Below are 22,519 nucleotides of genomic sequence, written 5' to 3' on the forward strand. Positions count from 1 at the left end.
ATGATGGTAAATCCCCTGAGAGAGATTGACAAGACAGTAGGACAACTAATGGATGGACTGAAACAGCTGAAACTACATCGATGTGTCAATGTCATATTTGTTGGTGATCACGGTAAAATAAATTCTTCATCAATATATGAAGGCTTGCACAATGTAGCCATGCATACAGTAGGCAGCTTACAGGAAAGTTCAGTTCAAGATACTTTTGTGCTGTTTTTTTTCCCCCAGTAGTTTAAGTACCAAACCACAGCCAGTCAGTGTTGACTGGTAGCTCTACTCTCCTGTTAACTGTCATTGGAGGACACTTCTCTTTCACATCAGAGATCTGGGTATTTATATGCCCATTCAGAGTTTCTCAAAACTTGGCATTTTCAATATGACATCCAAGCGCAACTCTCCTTGCCTGTATTCAAACAGCATAATATGCCTAAAATAATCTTTCTGTAAGTTTTTGTAGTAGAAAACAATTTAATAGCATTGCTTCCTTTTTTGTGGGGAGAGGAGTGGAGCCTAAGAGCAAGAAGTGTTTTTCCTAGTCTTTCTCCTAGTAGAATAACTAGGCACTAAAGTGAGAGAAAGACGAATGTCTGTAAGGAGCTGTGTCCAGCTTCAACAGAAAATGTCATCAAAGTAGTGAGGAAGGTGGAAAAACAGTCAAAAGTTATTTTCGGATCAGATGAAGAGTCACCAGAAAGCAGATATATTATTGGTAGGTCTTTTATTTTTTTTCCTTTGCAATGAGAATAAGTAGCAAAGCCAAAAGAAAATTTTTGTAAATGAAAAATGTGATCATGTTTGAGAGAAACCTGCTTTTTAATTCCTCTTTAGCTATCCCACCAAAAGTCACAAATTAATTATGCATTTGTATGAAATTCTGTTCTCTTTAAGTCTTTGTCTAAGAACATCACACAAGAGCAGCAAAATGAGCAATAAAATGGAATATGCCTTCTTTCTGGACTTGGGGAGAGAAGGTTAAGGGGCAGGAAGAGTTTCCAGGGGAGGTAGTGTTGTGCTGAACTGACTGACTGGCAACACATTCCTCCCTACCACAAGCGACTGTAGGAGAGAATTGTTTATCTGTGGCTGCCTTAGAACAGACCACCAACAGACAATACCTTTTGTGTACAACTTCTCTTAAAAACCTTTGTTTAAAAAAAATCAGCAATCCCAAAGTAGTACACTAAACTAAAAACAGACTTTGATTTTCCATGACCTCAGTCTGAATATGTGTCAGTGCACATATGGTGGATGTGGTGCCCGTTGCTACAGTGTTCAGTGTTGAGACTGGTATTTCTCTTGTGTACGCAAGTACTAAAAGGATCCATAATTTGGCTTCTATCACTGACTGTGATTGGAACTAGAAGACTGGGAAAAAACAAGAATAAAATTTGTCACCCAAAGGAAAAGAGTACACAGCTCATTTATTTATTTATTTATTTATTTTCAGTGCTGTTTGGAAAACATGTTTATTTTCAAGCTGGATTAAACTTGTATTTTCCTTCTGCAGGGATGGAAGACACTACTTGTGAAAGAACTGAATTTTTGAGCAACTATCTGACCAATGTGGAAGATATCATTCTGCTGCCTGGATCTTTAGGGAGAATTCGCCCTAGGTCTAGCAATAACCTAAAATGTAAGTAGACTTAATTGTACTTTTCATGTGCCTAGAACTAGACTCCATCCTTTCCTTGGGATGAAGTATTTCAAAGGGTGTATGTTTGCAGAATGTTGGTGGGACATTCAAAGTGTAGCTCACTGAAGATCTGTATTTCCTACCTGTATTTCACAGACCCTAGAGTGTCAGAACTGTGTCAAGTGGTAACTGAAATGTTCTGAGTTAAAAATCACCTATTTTGGTAAGGAATCACAGAATCACCAAGGTTGAAAAAGACCCACAAGATCATACAGTCCAACCATCCACCTATTGCCAATAGTTGATAGTCCTGTCGCTAAACCATGACCCTCAGCACAACATCTAAACGTTCCTTGAACACCTCCAGGGTCGGTGACTCCACCACCTCCCTGGGCAATGTATTAGGAGAAATGGACAGTCTTGAAGTTAGTTTCAGATAGCAGCGTACGTGTCACTGTAAGTTTATTTAGGCACTTCTTTCCTCTGTCACTGAAAATGGGACTCGAGGGAGCTCAGTAGAGCATGGATTGGATATGAGGAGAAAGTCTGATTCCTTTTCTGAGCTAATGGAGAAAATGCATTGCTAATTTTGAAATCAGCTTCTTCATGCTTTTGGCATAAATGAGGAACAGAGCAGGTTGCTAAATAGCAGCAGACTGGGGATGTTGAATGATAACATGAGAACTGTAGAGCGTGCATTCAGACCTCATAGTAACAGTGAAACTTTTTGCATGAGAAACTCACCCTGACTTGGGGCTTGAATTAGATAATCTTCAGCATGCTCAGGAACCAGACAGGTGTCCTCTAGTGAAACTTAACTCTGTGATTTAAGACAGTACTGTCCCAGCTGTCCCTCTGTTGCCCTGCTTCCCCTTCGGGGAAGTAATGCCACAACAGGCCTTGTGCCAGCACCATGATTGCTCTGGTTCTGTGTACTGCAGCAAGCCTTGTTTTGCCAGCATCTTAAGCTAACAATCAAGTAGTGAAACTTACAAATGAACCAGAAGTACCTAGGTTGTTGCAAACTGCGCTGCAAGGATGATGACTTTTGCAAGAGGGCAAGATCAGATAAGTGGGACATCCTATTGACCTATCATAGCAATGCACATACAGGTAGGCTAAGGACAGATTTTACAAAAAATTAGACTTTGAAGATGAAAGATTGCTAGAATTATGGCAGAAATAATAAGAGTGTGGTTTAAATTTTAGATACCAATTTATTTATTTTATTAGAAACAAATTTATCTTTCTAGGAATACAGAAGGGGTATGTAAAAATCTGTTGGAAACAGTATGTACATGTTGAAATGTACTAGGCTTGCATAAGACTGACTTTCTTCTCTTCAGTCAACTGAAATTTATATTTCAGTTCCTCTGAGAATGTTTTTTTAAGGATCTTTCAATTTTTGAATTCCCAAATTGCTGAGCAAAGTTAGTTTTCATTGGAGGATGAATGGCAATATCTTTCAAAAAGATCAACTAGACTGATCTTGAGTCATACTTCAGCTTTTCCCACAATACAATTTTCCTCTTTTGGCCTCTGTCCACAGCTTCCTTGTTGGATATTTGCAATCACATGTAAACAAAGAACATAGAATAATATTTCTTGACTTTAGAACTGCAGTTTACCTCCAGTAACTGCCAAATCATCAGCTTTTTAAATTCCTTTTCTGCTGTTGTATGCTATAATACTGCATCAAGACCTGCAGATGCTCCTCTGCCATTGATAAGCCTGTAGCTTGTGTTTTGGGATTCAGTGGGGCTCATTTGAAGCTCAGCAACATCATATTCTCAGTAATGAAACAATAATAGTTAATTGAGAGATTTTCTCCTGCTAAGAATTTGTTTTTACTTATTCATCATTTTTCTCAAGACTGAAAAAAAAAAGAGTGAAATACTGAGAGACAAAAGTCACAGCATATTTATTTTACTGTTTTCAAGGAAGCATGTTATTGCATTCAAATGTGCTTTCAAAATCTTTCAGTGAGGATGATTTTGTATTTTGGAGTTAAGGCATAATAAGTTAATCATAGGACTTGAAATTATGTTTTCAGAAAATAGAATAATTGTTCAGTTAAGGGTATCTCAAATCACAAAACAGTGAGCAACACTACTTGAGCGACCAAAATATCATTAAGCAAAGGATAAGAGGTTGAACTTGGTTCATATTCAGGACATCCCACCTGTTGCATTCTTTTAGTAAATATCAGCCATCCTCTAGGAAGAGCCCTTCTAAAAAAATATATTCTTAACTTGTGATATATTCTGCAAATTTCTTTTTTTTTTTAATACTTTTCTCTTCTTCTTTTTTGTTTTTTGCTTAACAGATGATCCTAAAGTGATTGTTGCCAACCTTACAGTAAGTATTTAGTGCTGCTTTCTTTCTGTCCTAATTTGGGGCGTTATTCAACATTCCCTCCTCACTTTTAGGTACGAAAACCAACCATTAACATGAATCAAGTATTAAATGGTACCCTTCATGGGTGCAGGTTAAAGTTTGTCATAAATTCCACTGTTTGCTGCTGTAGTACCTTTCATAACATTTTTGTGCAGTGCAGAGCCAGAATCTCCCTGACAGTTGTGACTCCCTGAATTGGGTCTATTTATCCATTCCTCCAGAAATGGAAAATAATCTTTTAGGGTAAATATTTTACTAGCAGTTTAAAGATGCTGAAAAAGTTCATTTGATAGCATTCAACCATAACCCTGCTCTTAATGGAAAGAAGTGTTTTAAATAAAAACTGATTAAAAAAAAAAGTCAGATTAACTAACCAGACTGCTTTAAATATATCTGCAGATGAGATGTATTATTAGCATTTATCTTTCCTGTGAAATTTGATTTTTGGTTCGGTTAGCTCACTGATGAAGAATTTTATTCTTAAGTACGCATGATATTTTACATGATGCTTTCAAAAAGACTTCAATGAGAATGAAATTTTCCAAAAATCTTTTGATTGCTCCATGTGCCTTGGTTTTATGAAAGTACTGCACCGAAATAACTGAACCATGCACTCTAAAACGTACACTTGTTTCCAAGACATCATCGATAATGCACTTAACAGCTTGATTTCTGAACTTGAGGGTTTCATGTGCCTCTGAGCTAACTGACAGTCATCTGTAACCGTTTATTTTTCAGTGCAGAAAGCCAGACCAGCACTTTAAACCATACTTGAAACATCACCTTCCTAAACGCTTGCACTATGCTTACAATAGGCGAATTGAGGATGTCCATTTACTGGTCGATCGCAAGTGGCACGTAGCAAGGTAAACTTTGCTTTCAGCCTGGTTTCAGCATGTTTTTCTTTCTGAGAAAATAAGGCCTGGGACTGTTTTGTCTACCAGAGTCCTGCTGCTTCTGTCATCTGGGAACAGGAGGAATTTTGAACTTCTGGTGAGATTCTGTCACATTAGGTTCAGGGTTCCAGTTTGGAAAAATCAGTAGTTGGATAGAAGACAAAAACTCAGATTAGTTTCCTTCCCCAAAAAACTGTGGTTCTTAACCAATTAGCTTATACATGGGAACTGTTCAGCTTTTTTAGTAAGGTGCAAACTTATCCCAACCAGGTAGTGGGGAATATGGGAGTACTGGAGAAGTTAGGGTACAAGAGGCTGGGTGGATGTACAGGGAAAATTAAAAAAAAAAAAAAAAAAAAGAGAGAGAGATTGGTGGAGTGCATGAAAGCCTGAGAACATGTGGAAGTGTATTATAGGTTCACCCCTGAAATGCCTGCATTGTATTGTGTTGCAAAACAAATCCACAGCTAAACAGGATGCTAACAAGTCAAAGCAAACACAGTTTTGGCTTGGCCTTTTCCATTTGCCTCTGAATTTTCAGTTATAAAACATGGACAATTTTTAATACTCTTGGTTAAAAATGATGGAGCAAAACCACAGAGTGAGCAGAAGAGGAATAGCCTTGGTTTATGAAAGCATGCCCTTTTCTGATTTAATGTATATCATTTTTCTTGCTTTGATCTTTTGCCATACTTTGTATTGAAGCAGGAGGACAACTGGGTCTTAATGCATAAAGCTGACTCAGTGCTTCTTGAAAGATGACAGAGATTTTGGCATATGCCACTCTGTTATGAGCTTTAAATTATGGTAATTTTTTTTTGCCTGTATAGCTGCCAGGCAAACACACGGTGTGTTTAAGTGCCTTTTGACATCTGTGCATATCTTCTGTGAATTATGCAAAGATCACTCTGCTGAAGCAGTGAATGAGAAACTCCAAATGCTTTCTTGCATAACTCCACCATCCAGTTGGCCTTGAACAGTTTCTGTGCCTACGGTTCATGTACATTTCAAAGAAGTGGACTGAATTTTAGGCCTATCAAAATTTTTAGTGTTAAGAATTCTACTGGAATTGATGGGATTGGGCTGGAGGGCCCAAGTTTATTATTTTTTATTAATTGCCTCAACCATTTTCCTTTGTTTATTTATTAATTATATGTCCTGAAATATTGTTCACTGGTGATCCATTTGTTAGTGTAACTGTAATTAACTGTATATTCACAGCCAAGAAAATGGTTGATTTTGACCTGGTTGCTGTATTAAAAACTCTAGTAATTTACAAGGCTTGAGTCAAACTTTTGCAGAGCATAATTCTAACACAGATGAATAAATGATCTTGTAGCATAATCTGGTCCACTGCATGGATTGCTTTAACCATGGCTCTGATAAAACCAAATGCAGAAAAGTGCTCTGGAACAAGCTGATAATTATGATTCTTATGCTACAGTACTTACTTTTCCACATATTTTGTAAAATAGCATTCAAACACAAGCTGAGAGAATAGCTAATACTTTTTCAATTTAGGAAAGCTGTGGATGTTTACAAGAAACCAACAGGAAAGTGTTTCTTCCATGGAGATCATGGCTATGACAACAAGATAAACAGCATGCAGGTACGAGCAGTGCAGTAATCTTTACAGAAGTGTTGTTAAGCCAGAAGGTAACTGATATGTCTAAAATGTAAATGTTCACTGAAATAAACAAATGAAATACACAGTGAAATAAACTGATTTAAAATTGTTCTTTTGTATTCTTCTCCCTCTCTCTTTTTTAAGACTGTCTTCATAGGTTACGGGCCTACATTCAAATACAAGACCAAAGTACCTCCTTTTGAAAACATTGAACTTTACAATGTCATGTGTGGTAAGCTACTTGCTCTAGGAATTGTAAGAGAAACATGTTGCTTTAACCAGAAGGGTTTATTTAGACAGCTGTGAGCTTGGTCCTTGACTCCCTCCGTGTCCCTTCCCCAGTGACTCCTTACCAAACACTGATTGCATTTCTCAGGGCCTGGGCTTGCTCTGCTATAGCAGTTTGCCACTAAAACACTTTAACATAGTTCTGCTGCATGCAGCTTGGCAGAGATCAAGTATGCACCACTGCAGTGTGTTGTGTCCACACTTCATTAGTCTAAGAAGGAGGCTTCTGTAGCTGCATGTCTCATGGAGCAGTTCAGGGGCATCATTTTCTATGGCATCTCCTAATATTAGTGCATTTTCTAAACTTCTACAGTAGCCATGAGGTAGAATCTGATGACACATGGTGATATTCTGTACAATCTTTTATCCAGTAAGGATTTTCCATGGGAATAAAACTGTCTAGCTGATTGTATAATTAATTTATTTACTCTTTTTTTTTTCTTTTTCAAACATGAAGTACCAAAAAGGCAGTTATCCCACGTGTGTAAAGCAGGTCACTAACAACACTATCTTACAGATGTTTGGACTGTAGGTTTGCACTGGGAACTGCAGCAGATACAATAAAACATAGTTCTGGTGTTCTCATGCAAATTAGCCTTTTTTTCATGAAGTCTACCATGCTATTCAGTCAGGATTTGCAATTCTGTGTTTTGGATTAGCATTTTTATTACATTAGAAGTGTTCATTAACATGGCACAGATGTAAACAGTATTGCAAATTAGTATCTTAGCTAAGTATATTTATTGCTAAATACATATGTTTCCAGTCTAACCATCATTAACTTACCTTGGGTGTTTTCATAGATCTGCTTGGATTAAAACCTGCTCCCAATAATGGTACTCACGGAAGTTTAAATCACCTGCTGAGAGCCAATGTTTATAAACCAACCGTGCCAGATGAAGTTGCTAAGCCACTCTATCCTGTAGCTCTACCTTCTGCATCAGATTTTGATATAGGATGTACGTGTGATGATAAGGTAGGTGTTAGCATCTGTTGATGCTCCCACTATTAGCCATAATTGTCTAATACAGTTTATAGCCATTCCAGGAGTGTTTGATCTACAAGAATTCCCCAGATCCTCCCCATGAAATGTTCTGTGCACTTCTGGAGCAATTACTGCTTCTTGGGAAACAGGAAACAAAACAGTTGTCCATGTTTTATAGCGTTAGTTTTGTTTTGCTAGATGCCTAGTAAAACAAGATGCTCCAGTGATCCTAATCTTGTTCTTTTTTCTATTCTTGAGAAGAACAAGTTGGATGAACTCAACAAGCGCTTTCATGTCAAGGGAATGGAAGGTAAGAGCGTGGTGCGTCAGCTATTAAAACCTATTTCTGATTTCTTGTGCAAGTTAGCTTGCATCACTGATACCAAACAAATTCCTGTTTAATTTTAGTTCCTGTGTAGTAAATCAACTTTTCGAATAACTGTCAAAAGAGCACACAGACTTATATGAGTTATGCGGGCAAGACTAACTGCAGCTCACGTGACAAAGTGCACACTGCCTTTTGCTGTGATCAGAACAAAAGAATCCCTCAAAGGGAGACAAGTTCTGGTTCTTTTCCATCACTCTTAGGAACTTGCATCTCTGCTGTGGAAACAGAGAAAGGAGGAAAAGAGAGGAAGCATGAAATGGTGCTCCACTGAAGCACAGGCAATAGGTGGGGTAAAAAACATAGAGCACGTCCGCACACTGGTTTACCAGCATTGATCAGGCTTAAGTTTCATCACTCCTGACTGGCTTGTAATGCTTGTTTTTTAGAGTGCAGGTTACCCACTAAACTTTCATCAAACGAGTGCTCAAGGAATCCCTGGTTCAGGGATGCTTTGTACCTCACCCAGGAGAAAGCATCCCTGATGCTGTATGCCAGACCTGATGCAGCTGTGTGTCAGGGCTGCTATCCACATCAAGATATAACAATAATAGCTGACAGCATCCCCATCATCATGAAGATTTATATTTCTTCTTCTCCATCTTAGTAAATTCGAAATCTTTGAGTTTAGACTTAAGTTTAGACTCAGGTTTAGACTGGAGATTCTTCAGATTACTCAGATGACTGTGATTCCTTACAAAGCTGGTTTAGTTCTACTTCTGTGTATAGGCAATGCAGCCAATCCTTTAGTCTCTGCAGGTGAAATTGTTCCTTTCTCTGTGAGTAAATTCCTTTTTACAGCTTTTGTCTTGCTAAACGTGATTTTTATGATTAGTGATGAGCTACTCCTGGCTGTAGCTATTTCAAGCATTAGGAAAAAGAACAAACTGTTCTGCTCCTGGATATCTCAACATCTTTATTTTATTTTGGTTTGGATACTTCTTCATTTCAGAAGTATAAAAAAAAAGTACTTTTGCTGCATTTTAAGAAATAAGCATATGTATCTTTTTCAGTTGTTTGTGAGCTGTCAGTTAAGCGGAATTAAGTTTCTCTTACATGAACAACAAGAAGTTCTATTTTGTGTAATTTATTCTGTTATATTTTGTGACAAGCTGTAGCATATGTTCATGGATCTTCCTGCATTTTGTTGGTAATTAACTTCTCCCGTACTGGGAGCATTTACCTGAAGTAAATGAAGTAAGTTCATATGCAGCAGGAAGAATTCCTTCAGCTTTCCTTCAAGAAGGGAAGTTTATCATCTTCATCCTTACCCAAGGTTTTTTCTACTTCTCTTTTTTTGCATCCTATAAAAATATATTCTATTTGGACTCAAGCACTAATAAAAGATGCCCTTTTCTTTAAGGTTAAATGCCTATCTGCAAACAGTGTTTACACTGGTTACCTCATTTCTATGTTTTGGTTTCCAAAAGCGAGCCAAACCTGTTTCCAGTAGGTTACCAAAATCAATGAATCATGCAGCACTGTGCAAGATAAGCCAGGAAATTTGTTTTTGTTCTGTCTTGTTTAACAATGTTTGTATCTTTTTGTAAGCAAAAATTTTCTGAGGTATCTAGTGACACTTAACTATAACATATCAGTACAATGGAAGAAAAGCAAATTTTGTAGAGCTGGAAGTGTCTTTGGTAGACTGAGTTAGGAAAAGAGTTTTTTGTTTTGTTTTAATTTGAGATTGCTGACAGAAAATAGCATGTAGGTCTTCAGAATATCTTCTGTACCAGCCAAGTGAAAAAAATACTCTTTTATTCGTGGACTCCTTTGCCTTCCTTTTGTGAAGGACTTTGTGTTTTACAGAGGAAGAAGAGAAAAACAGGAAAACCAAGAGTGTGTGTGGTAGGATGAGGGCAGATATAAGGCAACAAAAAAGTGATTTTTACCTCATTTGTTTCAAATGTAGGCACAGAGATCCTAGTCTCCTGTGCCTGGAGAAACATTCTTCTTCCATACTGCGACCCCAACAGTCTTTCAACTTACAAGCTCAAAGTGAATTTTGAGCCTGGAAGTGGGATCCCCACCAAAACTATTGAAGAACAGCTATTCCTTACATTACGGGATATCCTTAGCAGTTTTTTTTCAACTCTAAGGTTTTGAGTGATAAACTTAAGTGTAATTACTTTTGATCTGTAGAGAAACATCTTCTGTACGGGCGCCCTGCAGTGCTGTACCGCACAAAGTACAATATCTTGCACCACCATGACTTTGAAAGTGGCTACAGTGAAACATTCCTGATGCCTCTCTGGACATCCTACACTATTTCCAAACAGGTTGGTGCTGACTTTTCTCTTGGAAATTGCTTAAAAAATTATTGGGGAGTGTATTTGCTACGTGTATTTTTGAATTTGTAAAGTTCCCTTTCCCAAGCAGATTTTTCGATCAGAAATTATCCAAAGTATAATTGAAAGTAATACCAAAATCTCTGATTCCTTTAGGAGAAAAGAGTTCTTAAGGCAGATTGTTCAAATGTTTCTTTTCCTGTTTTCATTTTCATTCTAAGCTTATCTCTGGGAATTTGTCTTCCCAATTAATAGCAGTCAGCTACATCATTTTGAATTTCAACTATATGAAGGAGGTGCAGACTTGGTTGTAGAGCTGGCCTGTGGGTTGCTGTACTCCACATGATGCCTTACAATCTGTAGGCTACAAGGTGCCATTTTCTTTGAGCTATAAGTGCTGTAATTACATTTCTTGTCACTACTCAATGCAGGCAGAGGTATCTGGTGTCCCGGAGCACCTGGCCAGCTGCGTGAGGCCTGATCTCCGCATATCTCCAGGAAACAGCCAGAGCTGCTCAGCCTACAGAGGTGACAAGCAGCTCTCCTATGGCTTTCTCTTCCCTCCTCGTAAGTAGCAAGTCTACAGAATTCAAGGATCTGAACATCATTAGTATGCATGACATGTTTTATTTTTATGTAACAAGTGGTTTTATAATTTTCTGTTTAGCTACGGAAAACCTTGGGTATGAAAAAACCCTCATCAGATGTAAAGGGACTGAAGGGTTTTGAGATTGTTGAGAAAGAGTATAGGTAGGAATTGCCTGATTTCCCAACTTCCTGGGGTGATTCCTTTCTTCACAATGGGCTTTACTCAGGGGACCTGATTCTGCACCAGCATCACATATGAGGCCAGATGGGATGGATATATTATTCTTGCTGCGTGTGTTCAGGACCACGGGTTGAATGCCAGAAGTTGCTATCATGACTGTGACCTCTCACTTTCACAAGGCTGGAGTGAGGCTCCAAACTGATACTTAGCTTAATGGACAAAAAAGATGAAGTGCACCACTTGATTTAATGAAAATAAAGGCAGAGTTGCACAGAGTAGGAACACAAGCTAGAAGAAGACAATCTTCAAAAGCTGTCCCTTTAGTGTCAGTGGACATATAGTGGCATGTATGAGTTGGAAATCTAGTAGGTTCATTAATCTGACTTCAAACAACAGTATAAATATATTTAATGTATAAGTCCATACTAGACTGTTGCACAATGTAAAAACAAAGTAAAATTATACAATCTCATAGAAACAGTGCTAGTAGAAAATCTCTGTAAATGAGTTCTGGTGCAGTTATATTTGTCAAGTCTTGGAAAAACTTATAAATTTAGTAAATGTTCATGGGATACAACTTTGCTGTATCGCAGATGTGAACTTCATTGCTCTGCCTTTCTTTCACAGTGGCTGAATTAGTTTAGAATGGATTTCTGATGTACAATTACTCATGCTGGAGGCTTGCTCAGAACTAGTAGATAATCCCACAGCCCTCTGCCTATAAATTGTGTGACTGTTTTATGAACAGAGCACACAGATCAGCTGACTTCTGTTTTGATGACAGTATTCATTTTGGTTACTCTCTGAAACCACTTTTGAAAACATTTTTATGTTCTTTGGATTCTGACATTTCATCTCATTAGTATTTTTCTTTTTTCAGAACTAAGTTCGTCTGCAGAAGCAAAGTATGATGCTTTTCTAATAACAAATATCATTCCAATGTATCCTGCTTTCAAAAGTAAGTGTTGTTTCTATGACTGTCTCTTTTTCCCAAGCTTGTAACCATTTTTTTTTCTTTTAATGCCTGTTGAGCTGTAAAATGAACAGATGGGAGAAGTTTAGAACACAAATCCAATTACCTCTAGCCAGCAGATAATACACATGGGAATCTTAGTTTAAGGCATAGGCTTTTTGTACCACAGGAAGTTTTTAAGTTTTAGGGAGGGCTTTTTTTCCTTGCTGCTGGATTAAGAGCACAGGCACTGTCAGCTCTGTAGTGCAGTGATTTTGCTGAAGAGCCAAAGTAACTCATTTTGTGCAAAACCATTCTGATTTTCTTGCTTATAGCCCCAGTTTGTGCAGAGTGTACTCAGGCAACATGTTTTTACTCCTCAACTGGAGCAGCCTGGGAGTGTGCACATAGCATGTTGTAGTTCAGGGACAAGTGGCATCCGGATCACCTTTGATTTTTCTATCCCTACCCTTAGAGGCAGCCCAAAAGTTTTTGTTACCTTTAAAGAAAAAGGAAAAAGAAACAAATTTATGGAAAGTGAGGAATGACTTAAAACCAACTGAAGCTTTCAGTGCTGCAAGGATATAGTGTTGAAATCCCTTTTGTCTGAACATCACTTTTCTCTCTAGCGTTGCCAAGAGGTAGGAGAATCGTCAAACTATTCTGGTGGCATTTTTGGCTTGGCAGGAATTGGGAAGCCTTGGAAGAATCTCAAGAGCCTGTTCTTGTGAGATTTCCAATTTAGATTTTAGGCCAGGGAGGTTTGGATAAACATCAAAGCCTATGAGAGGCTTTTTCTTTTTAGCCTAAGAAGAATGTTTTTAACTGCAAAACCTCTGAGTAGGAACAAATGGTGATGTTTGCTGGAAATTTGAGCAAAGGCACACTTAGCTGATTATAGAGAGCAAAATTATTGGGGATTTCCCACTCTAAAATCACTTTATAAAACTGCTTTTTATACTATGTAAATTAGCTGAGATGCTTATCACAGGAGATCCACACACCACCAGTAGCTCTTTTTATCCCAGTGGCCTCCGAGATCATCACAACCAAGTGAAGGATCACCTGAGAACAAATGCTGTATCAGTCCTGGTAAATTATGAACTAATACGTGTGTGCAGGTTGCAAGGCAGAGCTCAGACCACTCATTACATGGAGCTGGCTTAAGCAATTCCCACCTTGGTGAACCTGCAGGATCGTGCCCCTGAGCTGTCCTCTCCAGTGGCATGGCTGCTTGTGTGGCTGCAAGTAGGAAACCAGTTGGGGAACTGATTCAGCTGCAAAAATCTTCCCTTTTGAAGCTATTTTTGTTGTTAAGGATGATGCATCAAAGGAGGGAGCAGTTGGAGGAGTGGAACTGCCAAGTGGTTACCACAGCTGAGGTTCTTGTTAGACCATAGCTTGTGGGTGCCTCTGTACCAGCCTGAGCATGGAGTTTGGCAAAACACTGGGGAAGGAAGTTCCTGAGGCTGGTGCTGCCGTCACTGCTGGGGAACCATGAGCTTAGTGGTCCAGGCTGGCAAGGCAAAAGTTAACCTTATACAAGTTAGGACTGTTTTGCTTGCACACACTTCTGTTAGTGTTAAAATGAAAAGGAAAAAAAAGAAGGAAAACAGTTATGTAACTGGAGATCCCAGTGTGTTTCACAGTGTGCCTCTGTAAACTTATTAACTTGTTAGATTAAGAAGGTTGTAGTGGGAGAAAGTCATGCTCTTTGCAAAAATTATGGTTAAAATTCCCTGCTAGACAAACCTTGGCAAGATGCTTTGTTGTAATTTGGCCATCGATGGCACCTGATTTAAAAGTTGGACTTCTTGTATTCAAGGAGGATTTGTGAGAAATAATATGACCTTTGTATTTCCTTGACTTTTAAAATATCTGGGCTTTGCTTTTAATCATAGTACTATTTCCTTTTTTTCGAATTAAAAAGAAAAAAAAAAAAAAGGAAAAAGCAGTATACCCAGCAACTAGATAAGGAGGACAAAGGAAATGTTTACAGTGACATCGAAAGTGTGTGAATAGCTGTTTCTGCTGCTGGTGAAGGAACAGCAAACTCTCTGTGCTGTGTCTAGGGCAATGCCAGCCTTAGAATGGTACCATGCATTTCCTTCATTGCTAGTTGGGAAAAAATATTCAAGAGGGAACAAAGAATTCTGAATAGGCTTTATTGACCAAAACAGAATGAAGTTGCAGTAAATCTGTAAAGCTTAGTCTTTGATTTCCTCTGCTATTGTGTGAACGATGACCACTGGCTTTTTATCTTCATGCAAGAAAAGATTATTTATAATCTTGACATGTCTTAACATGTTTATCCAAATTTTAGTGTTGTTTTCTTTTTCTCCCCCATAGAGGTATGGAACTATTTCCAAAGGGTTTTAGTGAAGAGATATGCCACTGAACGAAATGGAGTCAACATTATAAGTGGACCAATCTTTGACTATGACTATGATGGTTTACATGACACACCTGAAAAAATCAAACAGTAAGAGTTTGTGTTTAAATTGCTTTGCTGTTGTATTTTTTAGTGATGACTTTATCTCAAACAATTTATTGTTTGCTCTTTGTTTGATTTTGGGGAGGAGATGAATTTTCTGGCTCTTTCTAAAATGGTTTATTGGGACTGAATGACTTTGTAGGTAGGACAGGGGAAAAATTAAAGGAATGACAACTCACCATGTAACTCTTCACCTTGGGTTTGGAGTGGAGAGTTTATTCACTGTGCAGATGAACCTGATTTATGTAACAAATAATGTTTTCTCTAAAGCTCTCTAAAACTTTAGAGTTGCAACTGGGTATCAGAGCTCACCATACTGCTGTTGAGTTAGACACTCTAAGCTTTTGTTAATTCAGTAAAGCTTTCTCTCTGTTCCCCCTGAACTGAAGAAACCTTTCAGCGCTGACATGTGATATTTCTATGGCACAGTATCAAAACATGAGCTAATTGAAATGCTCATTTTCAGATAGAGCTCTTGAATCAAACACATCTCAACAAAGTTACATGCATCCTCACACGTAGGGTAGGAAAGACCATGCTGTTTGTGTAATTCTTCCAAACAGATTAGTCCTTTGTGGATAAATGTTTGCTTTACTTCCCCAGGTTTGTGGAAGGCAGTGCCATCCCTGTTCCTACTCATTACTATGCCATCATAACCAGCTGTTTAGATTTCACTCAGCCAGCTGACAAGTGTGATGGACCACTCTCTGTTCTCTCATACATCCTTCCGCACCGGCCTGACAATGATGAGAGCTGCAATGTAAGTTCTGCTGCCTGATGGTAAACGTTCCCTGGGAGTTATGCTAGTTAGCTATTAGATGATCTTAAATGTAAGTACAGGGTGTGGACTTTACTGTATCATGTTCAACTCATTAGACAAGAGCACTCTTTCATGATAGATGAGGGTAACAGAGAAAATCTGGAACTATCACTGCACCTATAATTGTCCGGAAGCACTGACTTACATTAGGTTGGCTGTAAACAACCTGTGGGCTTCTATGTTTTGGCAGACACTGGCAGGGTAACCTCAAGCTGGGAAGGACTGTGTGAGTAGATGTACTGTGCTGGCAGCCAGCCTAATGCTTTTATGGAAGTCTGTTTCCATTTGCAGGTACAATACAATCTGTCTGCTCTGGCAGTCTGGATGCATCAGACGGCACGATTACATCCAACTCACACAGTGTTGAAACTATATGCTAAAACCTGCTGAAGGTAGAGCTGCCAGCAGCTCTTGCTGATTTCAGGCCGTGTCTTACCAGAGATCAAAGGTGATGAGCCACCCTCCTCATTCCTTTTTTATTTTCTTCTTGGATGAAAAATCCTGTAGGGTAGGAATCTTGGTGAAGTCCAAAAGCTTCAGTTTGCTCAGAACTGCAGAAAGCAGCACAAGTGCTCTGTAGCTGACAGTGTGGCAGGAGAGCCAGTAGGGTCCCCATGAGCTCTGGCACTCTGCAAGGACAGCGGTCCTCCCAGGCAGCTGTATTTAGACTTGTCCTTCCGCCTGAACTCGTTCTCCCATTACACAGCTGTGTGGATTCCTGCACACAGACACTTCACTATAGACTGCCAGGAGTCTGTTTCCTGAATGAACGCATTAATGTTATGAATTTTGTATTGGCACAAAAAGTTAAGACTCCTATTCCAGCTACAAGTAGAAATAGTAATTCCAACTCTGTACACGATTCACCTGGAACACTGTTTCTTTCTCATTCATCAAACATCGCCTGCTTTCAGGTTGCTCTTTTTGAAACCGTGCTTTTGGAGCAATGCTCCTCTCTTGAGCAGATCTGGATTCCCTCCTTTTAGACTCTGATTTGGGCAGAGGTGTCTTCTATCAGAAGGCTTGGAAAGTCCTCAAGATATTTCATTGTGTTTTTATTCCGGCCTGCTTTCATCTGAATGATGGCCTACATGGTGATCTGGAAGTTGCTATCTGGCAGTTATCTATCTTTGTATTTCTCCCTGTATGTGATCGTGTGTCATTGTGCTGACAAACTTCTGAAATCTTTTGTTATGAATGGCTTGGAATAATTTTTACTCTCTGATTTCTTGTATTCCAACTCAAGCTTCTTTTTTCTGTTGACCATGCCACTTATGGGATATGTATTTACAGTTCTGAGTGTGACTTCAGTGCTATTGTACAATCTCATTAGCACCTATTGCTCTACACTTGACATAATAAAGAAGCACTCTAAAATATATATCAAGAACTGTAGTTCTTGAATGAAAACACAGGCAAAATTTTGCTATTCAGTTTGTCTTAGTTTTGCACTCAATATTTTGTCTCATGTATTCAAAGAAGTGACTTTGTAAAACCTTATGTAGTACACAGATGAAACGCTTGGTGTAATATAAGAATTTTCCCCTAGCCTCTCCACAGCTCTCTTTTCAGATATAAAGAAATCTTAGCTTTCCTCAGCTCTGCTCGTCACACACACTTTCTCTCTCTTCACACAGCTGTTGGAGAGCACCACTACTCTTAGAATTAGAATTTGTTCCATTTCCAAACTGTGTTTATTCATGGTGAGGTTATACCCATTTATTCTTGTGTCAACATTTTTCTATGGCTTAAATAGCCCTTCAGTGGTCTTCTTTGGGATTCATCCCTGCTGATGATTTACGAGGATTCTCAAAGCATATACTTTTCTCTGTTCATGGGTGACCGGGATCTTTTACGCTCTTCTTGTAAGAGAGGAAGAGCATTTTAGTAGCCTTCCTATGTATCTATTCCTGTCTGATTTTTTTCTGGAACATGAATGAGATAAAGTATTCCAGCATATACCTCAAAATGCAAATGGTTTTCTTTCCAGTTCACATGACTCCCCTTGTACTATCTAGGATTTGCTCCTGCTGTAGCTGTATTATAAAGGTGGCTCAGAATATCTCATAATAAACCAGCACACCCAGAGCCTTTCCTTCTGTCTGCTGTTTCACCTGAAAATTTGCCAGCTTAGCAGATGTTCTTATTGCCAACATGGATAACCAAATTTCAAATTATGCCAGGGACTCCCTCATCTATATCCTGCAGTATGGTATTCCAGTCTTCCTCTGCACTGACAAGAGTTCCCAGTTGCTTTTAGTAGCAGACTAATGACCTTGGCACAAAAAGCATGTATGAAAATACTAAATAAAAATCCTTTCCAAAACCAAAGCTGGAGGAACTACTAGCAACTTCCTCCAGTACACAGTTCCTTTTTCGGTATGCTTTAATTTTCTCTTTTAACAAGAAAGTTCCTCACCCACCTATTTAAATCTGGTCACCTTGAGCTTTCCAGCTAACAATCTGATATTTAAGAGACGAGTAACACAGCAGTTCTTCTATCTAGAATATCTGATATCTGGATTTTAGGTTAGTCTCCTATTTTACTGCTCATTTCTATTTACTTCCATGTTCTCAATAGTTATTTTTTCATTCTAAGACCCACCGTATTACCGAAGTGAGGCTAACAAGCAAAGATGGAGAAAAACATCATTTTCAATGTACACTGTTCATTTGTTGTTCCACAACAATATAATATCATATTGCTGCTTGAGCTGAGATTTCATGGGCCAGTTTTGGAATGGAAAAAATAGTGTGGTCCAGTTGACAGATATTCTAGGCTCATGGAAATGCTGCATCACTGGATGTAGTTTAAAACGAGCCCTATAGACCTGTGAGCTTTGTCCAGTGCAGATTTTCTGTTTGGAAGAAGGCTTGAGTACAAGAGAAATGTCACAGTGATTGCATTTAGCCTCATTGAGGCCTGTTTGCAGACTAGCAATGTGATTAGCTGAACATGGCTGTTATGTTCTCGTGGCTGCATGTTACCATACGGTGTTCCTGAAACATGGCACCACAAATGGAGAAGAGAGAGCAGGGTATCTTCCCTTCTTTTCCTTCTTAGTCTGGATCTTTATTTCATGCTCCAGACATAGCTTTGGGCCATGCTAACATTGTGGAGAGGAATGTGGTTTTGGAGCTGAAAAGCTTCAAAACAAATGAGCAAATGTCATGGACATTTGCTTTAGAGCAGCTGGTTGTGACTTAACTAGTACTTTGTGTTCTCTCTGTGCAAACCACCAAGCTTGCTCTCCTGGGCTTTACAGAGTGACCCATAGACTGGTCTGTGGGACACCTACTGTTTTGGGTAGGCTCTGGCATGACTGTAGTTTAGTTTTTATTGATGTGGGGGTTGTTTTGGAGGGAGACATCCTCTAAGACAGTCAGAGGTTCATTTCAGGAGCAAGCCCAGAAAGACAGATTTTATCAACTAGATTTCTAGGCCACATACATGAGCTTCAACCTGAGATTCAACCCCTCTGCTCCTAATGCGCATCCCCAGCCATGGTGCAGATGTACCAGCCTGCAAGGACATGGGGGAAAGGTACTATTTGCTCTGTTCTTTTCCCAGGTATGTTCCCCACCATATCCCCAGGGGTGGCTGGGACATGACACTGGGCTGGTTCAGTATACTCAAACAGCCTATAACTGCAGGGCTTTGCAAGGCAGGTTTTTCTGATTTTTGTAGCGAGATAAATTAGGTTGTGGATGGCTCCAACATATGCTGGATCTGGTACAAGGTGTGCAGCAGAGAGCTGATGTGGTGGCTGCCTGTGTCTCTTGGAGCAGTTCCCTAAGGGAAAATACACCCACGCAGTGCAACTCTGCTGTCACTCTGGCAGCAACACCTTCCTGATTGTTTTTCATATTGGCAAGTGTCTAGTGAAAGGTTTCTTGTGTTGTTTATTTTTTTTTTACTCTTTTTTGTATTTTCGTTCCTATCTGCGAATAATATGTATGTTTTAATAACAGTATTTTACAGCTACCAATGGAAGGTGTAGTCCCAGTTGTGCATGGTCAACTAAAAGTAAGGTGGAAAGATTAAAAGAATACCATGTTAGCTGAAGTGCTGATCAGATGAGAATAATGCTTAAAAGCAGGGTACACATGCTGGGCTTTGAGTATTGGTGATACAGAACAACTGATCGATATGGAGTTCTTGCTGTGACACAATTCTTTTATGTGGTGTCCAATGAGTTTTCTAAAGGTGCGTGCCTGTTCTGAAATACTTGCAGCACAGGATCAACTTTTCCCAGGTGATTGCAGTCCTTGTCAGTTGGCCCTCATGTCTAAAAAAGCTACTTTTACTTTCAGAGTTGACTTTAGACTCTTTGGCAAGTTATAACCCCCCCCCCTTTTTTTTTTTTTTTTTTCATTTCAGAGCCTGGAAGATGAATCAAAGTGGGTTGAAGATCTTCTTAAGATGCACACTGCACGGGTGCGGGACATCGAGCAGCTCACAAGCTTGGACTTCTTCCGAAAGACCAGTCGCAGCTACACAGAAATCCTCTCCCTAAAGACATACCTGCATACATTTGAAAGTGAAATTTAGCTTTCTAACCTTGCTCAGTGCATTCTTTTATCAACTGGTGTATATTTTTATATTGTTTTTATATTTATTAATTTGAAACCAGGACATTAAAAATATTAGTATTTTAATCTTGTATCAAATCTTAAATATTAAACCCTTGTGTCATTTGTTTTGTTTCTCTAATGTTTAATTATAGGTATGTCTCTTGGTTTATTTAGTAGCGCTTGTAATACTGCAGCTTAAGTCCTTACTCCAAGCTTTTATCTGGTGCTGCAGAATTTGATACATGAATCAAGGAAATATTAATATCCCACGCTCCTTTACCACACTTTTAGTCCTGTACTGTGTATCAAAATACTGAACATGTAAAATTACATTCATTTACTGTTGACTATGTGTCAGACATATTTAAACCCTATAGACAAATAGCATCTTAAATATAATAAATCACACATTCAGTTTTTTTAATGTCTTTTGGTTTCCTTTCACAGGGACTTTCAGAGGGACTTGCTAACAGCTGAATGCTGCTAGATCTTTCATATTCACCCTTCTCAAGAGCTTAGGTTTTCTGGTAAGAGGGATGAGAGGAGCTGAGATGTCCTGCCCCGGTGCTTAGCAGTGAGACCATATAATGGTACCCACAGTAGTAACTGCTGGTTAGGTTTTGCTGCATTGGCAGAGCTGGGAGAGGAGGTAGGCTGGTATCATAAGTCACCAGGAACCAGCACCTGGGGCCAACTGCTCTGGAGCTTGTGGGGGGGACACGAGCTGATAATATCTGTTGTTACCCATAAGGCTGCATCACATGCTTTCTGCTCTGGGCTGGTTTCTGGGTATATCCACTCCATTGCCCTCTGCTTTGACTTTGAGGGGTGCTGTGATAAGGCAGATGCTGAAGGAGCTGACACTGCCAAAAATCCAGCAATGGATTCTTAACTAGGAGGAGGAGAATGTCTGACTTCCTGGATCTCAATCTAATGGTCATAAGTGCAGTTTTCTCCTAAGCTGAGTCTGAGTCCAAGTCCTTATGCCAACCCCCAGTCTCAGAGGAACTTCCTTGGCCTGATTGCACATATGTAACTTCTGTTAATACGAACACCATACAGTACTTGTGATTTACAACCATCAGGTGGTCAAGCAGGCCAAGCCTCTGTTCTTTCTTCTTCTACTTCTTTCTTGTTCTACTTCTGTTCTTTCAGTCTCGTAATCCTGATGAGCCCCTACACATGACACTGATGGCACAATCCCAAAGCAGTGGGAGAAACACTTGCATACTTATTTCTAGATAATAGCCTGATTTGGCTTGGAGAGTTTTTTATGCAAAGCACATAGTATGGAGCACTAATAGAGACTTGCATTAATGTTAGGGTAGTTAGAAGATGTAAAAGACCAATTATTGGGTAGAGTACCTGTTGAGGAATTTGGAAAAGCAGTGAAGGCTGAGACAAGTGGTAGCTCAATTACAAAGACATAATTTGGGGTTTCAGAGTTCTCTCTCTGTTCCAGAGTGATTTGCATCTGTTTTCTCTTTGAGGGCTGCAAATGTAGGAGGAAAAAGGTGGAAAGCATCTTGGCCATGTACACAGACAAATAGTCAGTTCTCCTAAGTAAAATTAATCAGCCACAATTTTCGCAACTTACATCCTTGTAGCATTCATCAAAGAGACAGTGGTGAGCTGAAATTAATCATGTTAACACTGATGATCATCGTAATGTTTTGATTCCTCTTACCAGTAGACAGTTTTATTATTCCAGATGCCAAATTCTGTTTAAATTAGAAGTGCACGAAATACGAATGCTTTTAAAAATCCCCCCAAAATGTGAGGATGGAAATTCTGATAGGAAGCTTTGGGAAACATCCCATCCTTGCAACTTAGAAATTGTCTCTTGTGGTTGTCTGGTAGCACAGAAATATTTTTCTGTAAGCTTTTGGCAAGGCTTCCTGCCATAATAAACTTTACATTCTTATGTCTGCTACAAAGAGTATTTCCTCTGGATTTAAAACAGTCTTCAGTTAAGACTTAATTTCTCCAATACTGACTTTAGCTATGAAATGAGTACTTGTTCATAAACTAAACCGAAGACCACCACTACTGTGTTGCTTTGATATCGTCAGTTGCTTTTTTTGTTATTCTTAATGCAATCTGGCAAATGATGTCATTCTGTTACTTTCTCCCAGAATAAGATGACATTTAAGCTCTGAAAGATGCTTTTTTTTTTTCTATGTGCTTAGAGAAACTTGCTTTTGGAACACAGATATTGACGATTGTTGGGAGAGAGGCTTTAACTCCATCTCAGATTCACAGAAGAATGATCGCTACGTAGGGACGTGTATTGTTTTGTTGTTTTTGAACTCAGTTTCTTGCTGTGAGAATAAATACTGGGAATGTACTTCTGTTCTCCTCACTTCTCTTCAGCCCCGTGCTGCTGTGTGGAACTGCTGTTGTATTT

The 22,519-nt window shown here is 39.0% G+C and overlaps 1 protein-coding gene across 1 annotated transcript in view; it reads left to right on the forward strand.

The window, feature by feature from the left end:
- Positions 1 to 20,531, forward strand: part of ENPP2 (ectonucleotide pyrophosphatase/phosphodiesterase 2) — a 67,110-nt gene extending 46,579 nt beyond the window's left edge. Inside the window, 14 exon segments of the mRNA XM_065751750.1 lie at positions 1 to 112; positions 1,508 to 1,633; positions 3,960 to 3,991; positions 4,769 to 4,896; positions 6,448 to 6,535; positions 6,698 to 6,785; positions 7,645 to 7,817; positions 8,088 to 8,136; positions 10,357 to 10,493; positions 10,934 to 11,069; positions 12,152 to 12,229; positions 14,573 to 14,705; positions 15,321 to 15,477; positions 19,919 to 20,531. Coding sequence (XP_065607822.1) covers positions 1 to 112; positions 1,508 to 1,633; positions 3,960 to 3,991; positions 4,769 to 4,896; positions 6,448 to 6,535; positions 6,698 to 6,785; positions 7,645 to 7,817; positions 8,088 to 8,136; positions 10,357 to 10,493; positions 10,934 to 11,069; positions 12,152 to 12,229; positions 14,573 to 14,705; positions 15,321 to 15,477; positions 19,919 to 20,089 — 1,608 coding nt within the window. The 3' untranslated portion in view covers positions 20,090 to 20,531.
- The last annotated feature ends 1,988 nt before the right edge of the window (positions 20,532 to 22,519 follow it).

Source organism: Cyrtonyx montezumae, unplaced genomic scaffold, assembly GCF_038088225.1.
Source record: "Cyrtonyx montezumae isolate F1298 unplaced genomic scaffold, pur_monq_1.0 scaffold_8, whole genome shotgun sequence".
NCBI classification, from domain to species: domain Eukaryota; kingdom Metazoa; phylum Chordata; class Aves; order Galliformes; family Odontophoridae; genus Cyrtonyx; species Cyrtonyx montezumae.